General features: G+C 39.7%; 1 protein-coding gene across 2 annotated transcripts in view; it reads left to right on the top strand.

The window, feature by feature from the left end:
* Positions 1-17,614, top strand: part of Xpo4 (exportin 4) — a 90,696-nt gene that overhangs the window by 55,714 nt on the left and 17,368 nt on the right. For both annotated transcript variants that reach the window (NM_001395629.1, XM_039093140.2), the window contains 8 exons: positions 249-406; positions 617-791; positions 7,024-7,200; positions 8,572-8,714; positions 9,166-9,311; positions 10,270-10,447; positions 15,731-15,890; positions 16,601-16,770. In NM_001395629.1, the coding sequence (NP_001382558.1) occupies positions 249-406; positions 617-791; positions 7,024-7,200; positions 8,572-8,714; positions 9,166-9,311; positions 10,270-10,447; positions 15,731-15,890; positions 16,601-16,770 (1,307 nt within the window). The remainder of the gene's footprint in view (positions 1-248; positions 407-616; positions 792-7,023; positions 7,201-8,571; positions 8,715-9,165; positions 9,312-10,269; positions 10,448-15,730; positions 15,891-16,600; positions 16,771-17,614) is intronic.

The following is a 17,614-nucleotide window of genomic DNA, read 5'->3' as shown; positions in this document are numbered from 1 at the left end:
ATGCTGGAGACAGTTCAATTTTCAAAATGTAGGTAGCCCTCAGCTGAAAGTTAACTGAAATGCCTAAAATCATGGTCTATGATGTCAGTTGAACTGAAGGATGATTTTCAGATTTGGTTTAACTGGAGTTAATTTTCCAGAAATGACCAGCTACCGTGAATTTTTCTCTTACCTCATTCGACATGGTTCTCACGTGACCCCTACAAAAGAAGAATTTGTCTTTATGGATTAGTAATTCTTTCTAACAGGTACATCGAAAAATCAGAGAAGATTCAGATATGGCACAGGATTCTCTGCAGTGCCTTGCCCAGTTAGCTTCTCTTCATGGACCCATCTTCCCCGATGAAGGATCCCAGGTCGATTATCTTGCACACTTCATTGAGGGTTTGCTGAGCACTATCAATGGGTAGGTCTGCTTTTCCTTCTGAACTTCTAGGACTTAATACAGAGGGGGGAACCTAAGGACTTTGGCTTTTCCTGTTCTGTGATTTGAAGTAGAATTGTATGTTTAATTTGAAATTACTACAGAGACGTGCCTTTAGAAGTGAGTGAGTGATAATATTTGTGTTTGGAAATGTAGTTTATTTTGTATGGATTAATCCTTGTTGCCTTGTAGAATTGAAATAGAAGATTCTGAAGCTGTAGGGATCTCCAGCATTATCAGCAATCTGATAACTGTGTTCCCTCGGAATGTTTTAACTGCCATCCCCAGTGAGCTCTTCTCCTCCTTTGTGAACTGCCTCACACACCTCACTTGTTCTTTTGGGCGAAGTGCTGCACTGGAAGAAGTGGTGAGTGACTTCCAAAGTCTGTCTGCGTCTGTGTGCCTGCCGTACGGATGGTGCTGCCGTTAGAGCCTGTCTCAAGACAGTTGTTTTAACTGAGGACTAGAAGCTGTTGTAAAAACTACATTTTATACATATATTAGTGGCACTGTGTATGGACACATGACCTTTGAAATTTGTGAATTTAAATTAGTCTTGGAAATTATCATTTTGAGATCATTAAAATTCAATGTTTTTGTTAAAGTGTGTTGATTAGTCTATTTTAAAAGTGTTTTACAAGTACTGCTAAATAACTTCATGGTTGGATGTAATTATGTATAGTTAAATTTTATTTATGCTATTAGTATTTTTATTTAAGACTTAGAAATTATGTGATATCTATTGTATTTTGATAAACTGATTTATATTCAAATTAAGACTGGTAATAATACTAAAGCTTTTTGTGGGTAGGTACACTTTTTCAGATGCTTTTCAATTTTTAGCTTTAATTTTAGAAAATATAAAAACATTTCCTTGACAAGTTGATTTGTAACAGTTATTATGATAAATAACTATAGTAATCATTGTAAATAATTGACCTCTTAGAATTTCGTGTTAAATCCTGAGTTTCTGTCTGGCTTTATTTGTAAAGCTTCTGAAGTGTTAGGGGTCTGGGAATGATTGTATTTATGTAACTAGGCTCTTTTAGGATTTGTTGAGAGTTTACGAACAGGGAAGACAGGGCTTTATGTGATGGAAGTCTGTACACTAGAGGAGTAGAACTTCAGACATCATGTGAAATCTGCACTTCTCAAGATGGTCATTTCTGTTCTAAACATGTAAGTCCATATTGAAGTTAAATGTCTTAGCTTAAAAGCCCTTCCACAGGCTTAGACTCAGATGCGAAGTTTGATGTAACATGGCTTCCTTGTGTTTCTTGATTTTTCTCTTTTGAGTAAGATGGAGTCAGGATTTAGTATGTTGTTCATCTGTTTAGACACATAACTACTTTTAGCTCCTCTATGAGGTTCTTAGATTTAGTAGACTGGCTAGAATATATGTAATATTGTTGGCTTAGAGATTCTTACCTTTGAAGTTTATTTGCACATGAGGCTTTCTGTCAATTTGGCACAGAATTGTCGGAATATAAGAAGGTAAATTCACTTTCAAAGAAGCTGATGTTTCTTAGTTTCTCTCAGAAGGCATGCTGTGCTCAAAGTTAGACTATACCTAATAAGTTTCATTGAAGAAAACAGCTGTTTATGTCTTTTAATTCTCTCAGTTTATCTGTTTATTTTTAACAGTTAATTTTAAGGGCAACTGGCTACCAATTATATAGGACAGAAAGAGAAAAGTTGTCTGAAGCTTTGCATTAACTGTGGAAGCCACATTAAGCAGGCCTGGGCAAGTAGGAGTTTGGGGGGTTGTCCCTGTCATGTGACTTGCATGAATGCTAAGTGGATTTCCTTAAAAGGCAGTTAAATGTTCATGTTTTATCATCTTATGCATATTGGAGAATGTTCAGCTAATAGCTTAAGGTCACAAACAAATTCAGCCAAAGCAGATTGGATCTTCTTACTTATATAGGCCATCTTTTGATTTCTTGGCTACCGGATACTAGCTAATGCATAGTTGTTGTACTGAGATGGAGAACTGAGAATCCTTTAAGGAAATTCTGGAAAAATCGAGTATGTAAGTAAGCAGCTTAGGAAGCTGAAGATACATCTGAAGGGAGACAGTGGTCACCGGCTGAGTGGTCATAAGCTCGGGCTGTTGGGAGACCTTTTCAACTTCATTAAGTATGTTTCCTTCTTTCCAAAATCAGGCTAACAGTTCTTTGTGATGCCCCACTCCCACCCCCATTTTGTTTTGTGGTGGGTGGGTTTTTTAGAGTCTGGGTCTCATTCTGTGTTTCCTGTCTGCCTCTACCCCTGAGTGCTGACATAACAGATGTGTGCTACCTTTCCTGGCTTCCTTCTTGTGTGAAAATGCCTATTTGAGCAACCCTGTGCTCAATGAGATAGAATCTCATAAAAGGGACTTTTTTTTTTTTCTTAAAGTGGGCTTTGAAGTAGAAAACAGACAGCAATAGTTGACTCTGGGAGATGATGGTGTTTTGGTGTGGCTTGACCTTTTGTTGTGCGTGATTAGCTGAGAGGCCTCCCTCCCTTGTGATTCTGATAGCTGAACAGGGCACACGCTGAGGATATTGTAGCCCCTGTCCACTCATCATGCTTGCATTTCTTTTCTTGTAGGAAAAGCTGAAATGAGACACAGGAATATTGTTTAAGCTTTCCATGTTGAAAGACTATTTCTTTCCCAAAATAATGATAATTATAGAAGAATATTTGGAGGAAAACTTATAACTGTACATCTTAAAGACTATTAGTTATTATTTGTAAAGTAATTTAAAAATTACTTGCAAAGCTGACGTTTGGTATTCAATAGAAAACGTTTCCTAGGTGGGCAAGTACTAGTCCCCAGGAGTGAGGGATAGAAAATGTCTGTGAAATCTGGGCCAGCCTGAGCTACATAACAAGCTCCGGTGCAGCCTACAAGGCTTCATAGTGAGAGCCTCTCTCTAAGGAGAAGAAAGCGCTTTCTGACTTCATGGGAAGAGCTGGAATTGGCATTGGTTATTTGCTCACTGTGGGGGGAAAGCACAGGGGATGGGTTGTGGATGGTATCATTATTAGGGACAGATTTAGAGTTGTTTGCAGATAATAAGCACAGTTGTAACTACAAGCAAGTTAGTATATTTGTCCACTTTCAAAATATCTATTTACATAGGTAGGTAGCAATGTAAAGACTATAATAATGCATTTCTAGGGTCACAGTGAAAACACAGAATGATCTCATACACTTTTCCCTAATCATCATCTGCCCCATCGAGCCTGTATTAGAGTGGTGTCTGTGTTATTGCTACACCTGCGTTGATTCATGGTTGTCACTCAAGAGTCCATGGGGTCCACAGGGCTCATTTCTGATGGTCTAGATTAGTTGTTCTTGTCGTCGTCATCATCATCATCATAATCATCATCACCATCACCATCACCATCATCACTAGACAGTGTCTATGTAGTCTTGACTGTCCTGGAACTTGCTATGTCCACCAGGCTGGCCTAGAGCTCACAGAGATCCACCTGCTTCTGTCTTTGCTTCCCAAGTGCCAGGTTCAAGGTGTTTGCCACCACATCCAGCCTCCTGATTGTATAAATGCTTTGGATTTGGACAAATGCGTAATAACCTTTATCTTACCCTGTAGAGTATTGACACAGTAAAAATTCTGTGTGCTTCGCCTGTTTGTTCTTCTACACCAGATTATGGAAACTACTGGGTGATAACATCTTTTTCCCTCCTTCCTTTTTTCTTTTTCCCCCTACCCCTTTCTGTTCCATTCTCCCTTCCCTTCTCCTCTATTCTCCTTTCTTCCCTCTTCTCTCCTCCTTCCTCTCTCCTCTTCCCCCTTCTCTCTCTGCCCCTGCCTCCCAAATGATGGAATTTAAATGTGAGCACCCCCGTGACAAGGCATACTGCTCTCACCATGTCTGCAACCTTCCCTTCCCAGAATATCCTGTACTTGGAATTATAGAATGATGTCACTGACATTATATTCATTATCAGGCAGGAACCAGAGTAGATTCCTGTCATTTCACTATTTGGGGGATTATATACTCAGAATTATTAAAGTTTAACTGTCCCTTTTTTCCTGTCTGAAGCTCCTCATCTTCACACTTCTCTACATCGTCAGGCTAGTTATAGGCCGAGACAGAAGTGCTGCTAATCACTCCCCTCTCCATATTCAAATGCAGTGAAGTGGGGTCAAGTAGGTCCCATAAGCTCTAAGCCCCTTTGCAAAGCCCTTGTGGCACTAGGCCTGACAGTGCCCAGAGCATGAGCACATAGTGTCTAGATTGGTCTCCTTAGTCATCTGTCCACATGCTGCCAGCAGCCTGCTGGATCTGGGCCCGCGTGGCCATGGAGCAGAGCCAAGGTGTTATGAAAAAGCACAAGCTTAGGTTTCACATCTCTGGGATTAGACTGGAAGATCAGTTGCCAATTGTCATCAACCACATTTCTCACACTTGCCTGATGAGTTACTTTATGTGCACAGAGGGAACCAGAGGTTTGTTTTTCCCAAGAAGCTCAGTCTTTAAGTCACCATTCAATGTGCAAGGTCTTGTGTGTGTGTTCTAGTTGAGAGCATTCTAATATCAGGGTTTAACGGAGGCATTATGGAGAACTCCTTTAATTACGAAAGTTAAAAGGCTTTAACTTTTTAAAAGGGGCTTTTTACATTTTGATTCATGTCTTAAATATGTACTTAGAAAAATGATAGTAGGTCTTTAAAATGTCCTGTGTGTTTCTTTTTGAGACTAGATCAGAGGATGCTACTCCTAAATCCTGTTAGATATGTTACCAGTCTGTTTATTTTGGCAAGATAAACTGTTAAGACTTGACAAATGATGTCTGCAAAGCACACGCCTTGTTAAGTATATAAACAAGCCACAGATGCTTCTGTGGGAAGAAAGCATCCTAGTCACCTCAGGATTCCAACAATTAGCTATGCAGATTTAAGGAAATTATAGAAGGAACAGAGCTTTCTTTCCCATTGTTTATAACCAACATATTTTGATTTTCATCTGTGTTTTTGACTTTCTTGACTTTTTAAAAAACAGTGTATATTAACTGTAAAGAAAAATTTTCACATGTGTATGTAACATACTTTGATCATATTCACCTGAGCCACTGCCATATTGCACAGTACAGGCAGTATGGTTTTCTTTAAAAAACAAACAAAAAAACCAAAAAAACCTGTGTTGTGTGCTTTTTTTTTTTTTTTTTTTTTTTTGATTCTTTTTTTTTTTTGATTCTTTTTTTTTGGAGCTGGGGACTGAACCCAGGGCCTTGCGCTTCCTAGGTAAGCGCTCTACCACTGAGCTAAATCCCCAGCCCCGTGTTGTGTGCTTTTGTTGAACATACTGTCATGAATATTACACTACTTTATTCTTTTAATATTTATTTATTTAATGTACGTGAGTACACTGTAGCCGTCTTCAGACACACCAGAAGAGGGTGTCGGATCTCATTACAGATGGTTGTGAGCCACCATGTAGTTGCTGGGATTTGAACTCAGGACCTCTGGAAGCATAGTCAGGGCTCTTCACCGCTGAGCCATCTCTGCAGCTCCTACAGTAGTTTCTTGATACAGTTAAGAGGAAACTTGATCTCTGTAGGCCTGAGGCCATCTGGATAGTTCCTTGCCTTTCATCTTACTCTGTGTGAGGGCCGGATCTTCTCAGTTGCATTCTTTCCTGTGGTTTCAGCACATCCAAATTCCTGCTCTTTGCAGCTTTTTAAGTACAGTGATTTCTTTCTTTCTTTCTTTCTTTCTTTCTTTCTTCCTTCCTTCCTCCCTCCCTCCCTCTCTCTCTCTCTCTCTCTCTCTCTCTCTCTCTCTCTCTCTTTCTTTCTTTCTTTCCCAGCAGATGGGGTGAGAGACTCAGTTGGGTGAGGAGAGGCGTGGCTTCTTCTTGCTTTCTTACCTGGTCACTCTTTTTCTTTCTTTCTTTTTTAAAGTATGTCATATATCCTCCTTTATAGGAAAAACCTTACTTAATGACAAGAAACAGTTATTCATATTTACATTCTTAAGCTACTTGATTACTCTATATTTTCTAATGTTATGAGTAGAGTCAGTGGCTATTATGTTTCTTGAGTATATCATTTCTTACTATATGAAATTATCTGTCCTTTTTTATTAAAATAAACTACTTTTTGTTAAGTAATATCTGTAACAATTAGGTATCTGATTAGGTCAGTTTGCTCTTTTACTAATTTTAAAAGTTACTTGAAAATGTTGGACTTGGAGTTTGTGGCCCAGTGATAGAGTACTTACCTAGCATATGCGAAGTCTCAGATTTTATCCCAGTACAAGAAAAACAAATGTATAAGAATTATACTTACATTATAATGTTATATAGTCTATTTTTTAGCTTTTCAAAAGTCTAATACTACTTTTATTTAAAAATGTACTTTCCACAAAGCACTAAACAGTCTTTTAAAATAAACATAAATTCCATGTTGCCAAGAATTGTTTCTTTTGAAATTAGGGAAATTTTAGAAGGTTTAATAAATGCTTAATAATTGGAAATACTTTTCTCTTAAAAGCATTGTTAAAATTGCCTTTGTACATAGCTGCTTCCAATGCCCATTTTATCTCTCTTGATCCTTGTTTAATGAATCCTCTTTCTTATAGCTTGATAAGGACGACATGGTGTACATGGAAGCATATGATAAGTTGCTGGAGTCCTGGCTAACTTTGGTCCAAGATGACAAGCATTTCCATAAAGGGTTTTTCACACAGCACGCAGTTCAGGTGTTCAACTCCTATATTCAGTGTCACCTTGCTGCTCCAGATGGCACAAGGAATTTGGTAAGTTTTAAGCAAGGTGGAATGAACAATTACTATAGGTTCTATTTGATCATATTAGACAACATAAAATACTAGAAATTCGGGATAGGTTCCCTCAAAGATTTGCTGAGAAAAATGTGGCTCTTTTTATCTATATACCAGTTTTCATGTGTGGGCTGTTAATTACAATCACTGCCTTTTCTTCTTTTTAACTTTAAGAGGTTTTATTATATGTTATGTGGCATAGAGTATGTATTACTTTTTTAAAGATTGATTGATTTATCTATTTGCAAAGCGTTTTTCATAGAATATATTTGGATCAAGTTCATCTCAGTCCCAACTACTAATACCATATCCTCTGACTTCCTCATCTGCTCAATTTTATGCTCATTCTTTCTTTTCCTCTGTCTCCAAACAAAGCCAAAAACCAAATGCAACCCACAATAATGAAGGTCAAAATCAAAACAATCCCAAGACCTATAAGACAACCAACAACAACAAGAAAAAACAAGGAGTCCCTCCCCCCCCCCCCAAAAAAAAAAAAGAAAGGACAAGAAAAATCATGGAGTTTATTTTGTGGGGCTTGTCCTAGAGTGTGGTTGATATACCCAGTGACACTCTGTTGGAGAAAAGGATTCCTTTTGCTAGTGAATACATTGCAACTAGCATTTTGGTCAGGGTCAGAGATAGTATCATGTGTCCAGTCTCATTGCTTGGACCTTGTCTGGCTTGACCTTGTGCTGGTCTTGTGCATTCTGCCAGTCTGTGAGATGATGTGTGCATCAGTTCTGTTGTGTCTAGAGTACTCTGTTCACTTGGAGCTATCCATCCCTCAAGCTCCTGTAACCGCCTCCTCTTCTGCATAGATAACTGAGCCTCGGCAGGGCGCAGGGGTTGGTGAAGACTTTCATTTAGGATTGAGTGGTTCACAGTCTCTCATTTTCTGCATACTGCCAGTTGTGGGTCTCTGTTAATTTTCATTGACCACAAATTACCTCCTTCAAGTTTCCAGTTAGCCACTTCTGTCTTGCCAGGTAACATCCTATATTAAGTAATATCCTATATTTAAAGAACTAGGGAATTGTAAGATGCTAGATTGTTTTCATGACAAGTGACAGTCCCCAGTATAAGAGGTAGGCTATAGATATGCGGCTAGCTGTTAGCATGTGCACAGAGAAGCATTTCATTTCTTCCTTCTCTTCAGTGCTATTCTCACCCTTTTGATGGCTACCAGGGCTGCTAGCAAGGTTGGAAAGGAGTCCTAGAAAGTTATACTTGTAGGTTGGCTCTGTCCACGTCTTCCTGAAGCCATTTGACAGGGTCACAGACACACATGCCTTATGGAACATGATGCTGTATTTCCTTGTTGTTTCTCCTCCTTTCACCAAATAGACTGCCAATGGTGTGGCCTCTCGTGAGGAAGAAGAAATAAGTGAACTCCAAGAAGATGACCGAGATCAGTTTTCTGATCAACTAGCCAGTGTAGGAATGCTAGGAAGAATTGCTGCCGAACACTGTATGCCTCTTCTGACAAGGTACACATAGTCCAGGAGCCCCTTGGAGAAGTGCTCTCTGCTCACAGTTCCCTGGAGAGCTTTGAGCACCCCACCCCTTCCCAGTACACTGGACCCAGTAGATAGATGCATGTTTATGATTGCATTCATTGGTCTTATACAGTGGGAGCCTCGGCACTACATTATAGACTACAGGGATTGTGGAAATCAAGGCATGAGAAATGACTTGGAATAACCAGTTTCAAATGCCTGTCATATAAACCTTGCTTGTTTATAAAGTGGTATTTTAATTCTGTCATAAAATATACATTGTTTCTTCTAGTGCTCTTGAGAATAGCTGTGTACTATAGTATCTTTAAATATATGTATTTTGTGCTAACATCTTAGTTTATGTTGTTTAGTTATATGGAAGTTGTCCTAGACCTTCACACCCTGCACTTGATTGAGCCATTGTTTTTTTTTCCTCTTTTAGTTTATTAGAAGAAAGAGTAACAAGACTCCATGGCCAGTTACAACGGCATCAGCAACAATTACTTGCTTCGCCTGGATCAAGCACCATTGACAACAAAATGCTTGATGATCTCTATGAAGATATTCACTGGCTTATTTTAGTTACAGGTCAGCTGCTTTTCCCTCCTCATATAGTTGCTGGTGAAACCATTTAAACCTAGAAGGAGCCTCATCTATTAAAAAAGAATAGTTTGGAGCCGGGTGTGGTGGCATGTCCTTGTAATTTCAGCCCAAAGGAAAGCTGAGGTAGGAGAATTGAGGTTTTGAGGCTAGCTTGGGCTACCTAGTGAGACCCCGTCTCAAACATCAACAACATATATTTATATATATATTTCATATATAGTGCTAAATGACTTGGATGCAGATGCTGTTTGACATAGAGCAATAGATATATTTTTAAAAACCCCTGGCTATCATGTTATATGCCAAGTGTTTGCTTTGGATCACATAGAAGCCCCTTGAATTAGCTCTGTTCCATGATGTTAACCATCATCATCACCATCACCATCATCGCTCCCAGCTAATAGATAAAGAAGTTGTAAGTGTGAGGCGTGGCACACTGCAGTCAAGTGTGAGTCAAGTGTGAGGCGTGGCACACTGCAGTCCAGTTTTGGAGCCAGAATGCACGTTTAGGCAGTCTGACTTTTAGGGTCTTTTTTCCTTGACCACTGACCCTATTAGTGATTCTATATTGTAATCAAGGAAAAAAACAAAACAAAAAACACTTGACTTTTAAAAGTTGTATATGGATAAATTCCTGATGTAATAGCAGAATTCCCATTAACTTAACAGAATAAATTACTCAAGTTTCCAAAGCCTACCTGTCACCATGCATTATGAGATTGATGACTAAACCATCTGTCCTTGATCCTTTGCTGTATTTTTGAGGGTTTTAGTTATCTAATTGACAGTTGCTACACCTCATCTTGAAATTAATAGGTTAACATTATAATTTACTTTTACATCAACTTATGTGATGTATATAAATCAAAACTGAAAGCATTTATAGTGCAATTTGGTAAATAGATTTGTTAAGTGTTCATTTTTAATTTTTTTTAAACTGAAGGCTACCTCTTAGCTGATGATACTCAGGGAGAGACTCCGCTAATACCTCCAGAAATAATGGAATATTCCATTAAGCATTCATCTGAAGTTGACATTAATACAACACTTCAAATTTTGGGATCTCCAGGAGAAAAGGCTTCCTCCATCCCAGGGTACAGCAGAACAGATTCTGTGATTAGGTAATATGAACTCTATAGCTGCGCTCTTGTAATTTATTGTCTCATAAACTCTGAGTTGCTGGGTAGATGACTGGAGGGGTAGGCGCTGTGCTGTGAATTGGATACATGAAAGAAACAAGAACTTAGGGAAACCTGGAAACACAAGGGTGGCAAGGGCACGCTAGCAGGAGTTGGCAGGGCTATCCAGTACTGACCAGAACAAACGTAAAGTGAATCTGAATGCGAGACTTGGAAACAGCATTAACTGTAACTTATTAAGAATTTAGTGTTTGTCCATCAGTAAGCAGTAATGATGTATGTACAGGAATCCTTCATGAGGAAAAAACAGGTTTTAGAAGCCAGGTGAGCCTTAACAAAATGTATTGCTTATGAAAGTGGAAACCATGTGTCAGTGGCTTCTTAAGGAAAACTCATTATTATAGAAATAGTTAAACATGTGAAACTTGAGAGCCCTGTCAACAGTAATTACAAGACAGCAAGACTGCCTCTGAGAGGATTCATTATTCATCTTCCTCTTAGTAAAGGCAATGTTTTTATTAATTCTTAATTGTGAATCCAAAGAGGGGGTAAATCTGAATTAATTGTATTCTTAAAAATTGATTTGAAAATGGTTTTAAGTTTTATCTCATTGTCTTTGAGTCTCAGTTGCCTAGGGATAGTAGAAATGGTGATAGCCTTGGCTTGTCAGTTACTCGAGGTTTCATTCCACTTTATTTTTTCAATGCAAACCTAAGAGAAGATGTAGCCTCTATAACAGAAGATATGGGGGTTTTGTTGTTGTTCTGTTGTTGTTTTAAGATCAAATAATAAGCTGATACCAAGGAATTGTTTGGGACTTTATTTCTTTTATTGGTATAATCTTTTGTTTGCCATAAATATAAGCAAAAGTTTCTTTCTTTTGAGGTTCCTGTTGTGATTAGATTTTGTGACTTTTGCTTTGGTTTGTATCCTGGTGAATGTTATTTCTAGGACTCTTTATTTCCAAGCTGTGCCATAGGTGTGTTGTCTTACCATTTCCCTTATATCAGTGTGGGAGCAAACCATTTTCCTATTTGAGAGCACAGACATGAAGTGTTAGAATAACTATGTTTTTGTTGTTGTTTTATCTAAAGAGTTATTGTGAAAAGATTTGATATATGGGAGACCAACCTTTGGTTCATTAAAAATGTAGTTCCTATCTCTTGAAGAAAATTAATTTCTACCCCCGGTTAGGGTTCTTGTAAAGGGAGAGCCGGTCAACAAGTGATGGAAGTGTGAGAAGGCAAGAAGTGCTGTGGGAGAGGAGCCAACTAGAGCAGGGCGCCCGAAGCAGACTCCTGCAGGGGTTCTTGCAGTCTTAAGTAGTAGGATTCACATAAACATCTCTAAATGATTCCTGAGCAAGGACTGAGGTTGTTGATAAGAGAGTCTTGAATGTGCCCAGGGGAAGAACATTCCAGCTAGAACAGAAATAAAATAACTAATGGAAAGCCCCTAGCCATCCCCGGCATGGTCAAGCAGCTACGGCCAGAAAGCCACTGCGAACCAAGCCGAGAGAAATAGATTTTTAAAGGAGATGGAATTGTAGAAATAAGTAGGAAGAAAAGTTAACCTTCGGGTGTTGTTAGACGTCTTTGCACTGAGGAAGATTGTGGTGCTGCTGTACGTTCTGAACAGGGGAGTAAGTGACACATACAGAGCTTCCCTGATTCCCACTCTGATTGTCAGTGTAATGAGTGGGAAAACTGCCTTTGAGTCTAGTCATGGTTAGCACAGCGTTATTGGCAGTATCCAGACTAGGCTACAGCAGAAGGTGTGAGGCTAAGGCCTGACTCATCGTGCTGACTCTTGGTTTATTACAGTTAGCACGCAATGGAGTGCCAGACTGATTTGGGAAGCCAAGCACTGCTGGAATATAAAGTATTTGACAAAATAACGTGACTGGGGTATTGATCAAGAAATATTAACAACTAAAAAGTACTTGGCTCAGTTATTTCTTCAACTCAACCTTTGGATGGTATTTAAGGATGGGACACCTAGGACTGCTAGCAGAGTGTTTTAGGAGTCTTACTTAACCTGATCTACGGGCAGACTACTTGGCAGATGGCTACCTGAAAGATGAGAGGAAGGAAGGCATTGTGGGTTGGAGAGGCACTCTCATCATAGGAGAAGCGAGGTTAAAGCGGCAGGAGAGAGGTCTGTTGGGTTCACGAGCAGGATTTGCAGGAGGGAAGTGAGCTGTTCATAGAGTTTTGTGGAAGGTGGAGTTAACAGACAGGCCAAGTTGGGCCTTCAGTCTTAGGGAGAATTTGGAAATTGGCCCATGGGTTTGAGAGGCATTTCTGAGAGTTCTCCAGGTACTGCTGATTTCCTGGCATAGTATAGAGAAGGGATATAGATAAGGAAGGAAGGAAGGTTCCCAGGGACCAGCTTTTTTGGACTGGTACGTGTATGGTGCCCAAAGACTACCAGAGAGAAGGGCAGTCAGTACGAGACACCTGGTGTTGGTGGCAAGGTAGCCAACAATACAGTCCATTGCATCAAACAACACTGAAAGGGGCCCAGCTTGGCCAGATGAAATGACTTGCTCTTGAATTTTGTCATACAACTTAAGTAATTCAAATAACAGATGACCTTAGTGTTTGAAAAATAATTTCTGTTTTTTTAATGGGAACAAGTTTTTTGTTTTTTGGGTTTTTTTCTCTAGTACTTATATCTCTTGAGAAAGACATCAACTTTTGCTGCACTTTGGTTCATTCTGGCAATGAGTAGTATTCACAAGTTTATAAACCAAGTAGGAGATATAAAGCTGTTTCGTATTTCCCCAAAATGCACAAAATTGGGCTGACAATGTGACTTAGTGGTAGACCACTTTGCATAGCATGTATAAGCTTCTAGGTTAGAACCCTAATACTGGGATAAATTGGTTTGTAATTTAAATTTATATTACATTTTATTCTATAGCATGCTGTTAAATATAACAATAGTAAGTCAATGCAGAAGACCTTTAATTTCTAAAGTTTCATGATCATTGAAAATACGTGAAAAGTATAATATATATAGATGTTCGTATTATAGAAAATAGTGCCATTGATAAATAACGTTCTTTGGGGAGTAAAGTTCGTATAAAGGAAGTTTGTTTTAAATAAATGGTAGTAGTTGTCAACACCATAAATATTAAATTGCAGCGCTTACTTTTAAAAGTACCAATATAACCATTTTATTTCAAATTCTCTTAGGCTTGCTTGCTTGCTTTCTTTCATTCATTCATTCATTCATTCATTCATTCATTCATTTATTACATTCCAGATTTTATTCCCCGCCTGGTTCACCCTCCGACTGTTCCACATCCCATACCTCCTCCCCGTCCCTCCTGTCTCCACAAGGATGTCTCCACCCCACCACATCTCCTGGGGCCTCCAGTCCCTTGAGGGTTAGGTGCATCTTCTCTGACTGAACCCAGACCCAGCAGTCCTCTGCTGTATATGTGTTGGGGGCCTCATCTCAGCTGCTGTAGCTGCCTGGTTGGTGTTCCAGTGTCTGAGAGATCTCTGGAGTCCAGGTTAATTGAGACTGCTGGTTCTCTTAAAGGGTTGCCCTCCTCGGCTTTGTCCTGCTTTTCCCTGATTTAACCATAGGGGTCAGCAGCTTCTGTTCATTGGTTGGGTGCACATATCTGCATCTGACTCAGCTGCTTGTTGGGTCTTTCAGAGGGCAGTCATGATAGGTCCCTTTTGGTGAGCGCTCCATAGCCTCAGTAATAGAATAGTATCAGGCCTTGTGGCCTCCCCTTGAGCTGGATCCCACTTTGGGCCTGTCACTGAACTTTCTTTTCCTCAGGCTCTTCTCCATTTTCATCCCTGCAATTCTTTCAGACAGGAACAATTATGGGTCAGAGTTTTGACTGTGGGATAGCAACCCCATCTCTCACTTGATGCCCTGTCTTTCTATGGAGGTGGGTTCTCCACTGTAGGCCATTTCGTCTAAGGTTCCTCTCTTTGGAAAGTCCTCCCAACCTCCTACCTCCTGAGGTTTCCTGTTTCCATTCTTTCTGCTGGCCCTCAGGGCTTCGGTTCTTTTCCCCCACCCTATACCAGATTCACTCTTCCCTCCCAGGTTTCTCCCTCCCTCTCCCTCTGGTGGTTGCTTTTTTCTCTCTTCCAAGTGGGACTGAGGCATCCTCACTTGGGCCCTTCAGCTTGTTGACCTTTTTGAGTTCTGTGGTATTTAAAATAATTTAGTATTACAGGAAAATTTTATTACATCATCATTGATGAACGTGAGGTTATTGGGATTTCTGTTATTGTTCACATAAACTCTGAAATTTAGTAAGTTTGAGCGCTGGTTCATGCTGATCATGTAGATAGTGTGTGTGTGTGTGTCAGTGGGATACAAGGGCTATTAGACGGACACTTCTGATTTAAAGAAAATCCAGAGAAGAGTCTTCCATAAAGACTGGGAAATAGTAAGCAGACCAGTGGGGAAATAGGAAGTGAGCCCAGGGCAACCATGGAGGGAGCTCCTTCAAAGGGGCAGGGTGGTCAGCAGCATCAAGTAGTTCTTGACAGGTCAGGTCAATAAGAATGCACACATTCATCTAGTTTGATTACACAGGAATTTCAGCCTTCTTGAGGACAGCAAGGAATAAGCAGAAGCCAGACCATAGTGATTAGAGCCCTAGTCTGGGCACTGATATTCATTACCATCTATGCTTCCTGATTTTTTGGCTAAAGTTAAGTTAAAATTATATAATTTCTGGTATGTCCCTTTCCTATTCCCATTACATGGGAATCGGCCATATGTTGTTACCTACTTAGGTAGGTAATAATTCTAGGACGATTTTTATTTTAAGATGCTATTAAGAATCAAGATGATGAGATAATATGCAGGACCATGGGATTCAGAGACAAAGCTCAATACTTACAACATTCTAATAAGTCAGTTCTCAGATCTTAAAGTGTAACAGGACTCGTCTTTTGTGACACAAAAATATAAACTGTCTACTGGTGGAGTGATGAAAACTTTGGCTTATACTCTGAACATTTAATTTTATGTGTTTCCCCATTTTGAATTGGGAACTACGCTTTAGACAGTGATGGTGAGATTTGCATCTACAGTTCCAGCCTGAGCAGAGGGTGCTTCTCCCCTCCTTTGCCTTGACTCTGGAAGATCAGAAATGATGTGGGGACTTTATCTACAACCCTATTGAGGAAATGCTTGCACATAGCCTGGTATAAAGAAACAAAAAGGATTTTTTTATAGGTGAAAAAAATAGGGTTAGCAACTTCTGTTTTCTCCCCACAGGCTGTTGTCTGCTGTGCTAAGAGTCTCAGAAGTTGAATCTCGAGCAATAAGAGCAGATCTCACTCATCTACTAAGCCCTCAAATGGGCAAAGATATTGTTTGGTTTCTAAAACGCTGGGCCAAGACTTACCTCCTGGTAGATGAAAAACTGTATGATCAGGTGAGGACATAAAACCAGTAAGTCTTTTTGGGTTTATGATGATGGCAAGTTTAGAGGTAGGATGATTCTGTCTGTCTGTCTGGTGAAAACAAAGCTGTTAGCTGGGTTTGGTGACACAGCCTTTAGTCCTAGCACTCGGGAGACAGAGTTAAGTAGATCTTTGAGTTCCAGGGCAGCCATAGCTATACAGAGAAACTTTGTCTTAAAAGAAAAATAGAGAAAGAGGAGGAGGAGGAAGAGGAGGAAGAAGAAGAAGAAGAGGAGGAAGAGGTGGAGGGGGGAACTGATTAGAGAGAGACAACTCTGATATAACAAAATGAAAAGAATGTTCACAGAAGAAATATAAGGGACTTGAATGCTGTTGCTTTACTGTTTTAGAGTATGGCATTTGGTTCTATTGATTTCAGCCAGTATTAAGATACTTTACCATTACATTAGTATGGTTTTATGTTGTCTTTGAGATGTACATGGCTATTAATTTAAATATGTCACTTTTCAGTTTGTTAATTACTATGAGATTAAAACTGACAGAAAACATTAGTTGAAAAACATGGGTGAATTCTCTTTTTGATTCAGCAAAGAAAAATGATAAAACTAATGTGAAATGAGAACTTCAGGCTTCGATGTTAATTTCCTTGTTGATTTTCTGTGGATTATTTTTTTTTTAGCTGGTCTTTTTGACTTTAGAAATTCTCACCTTTTCTCTTAAGATAAGTTTGCCATTGAGCACAGCATTTGGAGCGGATACAGAGGGTTCCCAGTGGATTATCGGCTACCTCTTACAAAAGGTCATCAGCAATCTGTCAGTGTGGAGTAGTGAGCAGGACCTCGCGAATGATACTGTTCAGCTCCTTGTCACTTTGGTAGAAAGAAGGGAAAGGTAAGGAGTGGGGAGGAGCAGGGACTTCAGTTTTCTCTTTAGTGACTGGCAAATGGTTACAATATCTAAGCCCATTTAAAGCACTATTTTCAGAGCAGTAATTTAAAACCTCTTCCAGGGCTGTTAACAAACGCCTATGGCAGCTTGTTCTTTTTTTGATGGACAATTGCACTGGCTGTTGACATCAGAAAACCTGCTTTAAAAACACTCTCTGGAACTGGAAAGATGCCTCAAAGCTTACACACACTGGCTAAGATGGGTGGTAGTGTTGCATACTTTTAATCCCAGCATTCCAGAAGGCAGAGGCAGGCAGATTTCTATGAGTTCAAGGCCAGCCTGGTTGCAGTCTGAGTTCCAGGACATCCAAGACTACCCAGAGAAACCCTGTCTCAACAAACAAAACAACAAAAAGAACATTGGCTTCTTTTCTAGAGGACCCTGATTTGATCCCTAGCACATACCTTGTAGCTTACAACTGTATGGGACTCTGGTTCCAAAAGATCTGATGCCACCTTTGGGCATCTTTGGCCACCAGGCACACACTATACACAGACATGCATGCAGGCAAAACACACTCATACACATAAAATAATAATCTTTTAAAAACCCACTTTGATGTATGATATTCTCATTAGATATATTTCAGTGTACAGTCCATACACGCCTTCCTGCCCCCTCAACTCCCTCCCCTTCAGAGGCTGTACCCTTGGCAGTCCTGGAACTCACTCTATAGACCAATGTGGTTTCAACTCAGAGGTCTGCCTACCTCTGCCTCCCAAGTGCTGACATTAAAGGCATGTGCCACCATGCCTGGCTCAGTGATCTCCCATTTATTGGTGAGAAC

This window comes from Rattus norvegicus, chromosome 15 (assembly GCF_036323735.1).
Source record: "Rattus norvegicus strain BN/NHsdMcwi chromosome 15, GRCr8, whole genome shotgun sequence".
Taxonomy (NCBI): domain Eukaryota; kingdom Metazoa; phylum Chordata; class Mammalia; order Rodentia; family Muridae; genus Rattus; species Rattus norvegicus.
Note: the sequence above shows the minus strand (reverse complement) of the source record. Positions and strands in the feature narration are given on the sequence as shown.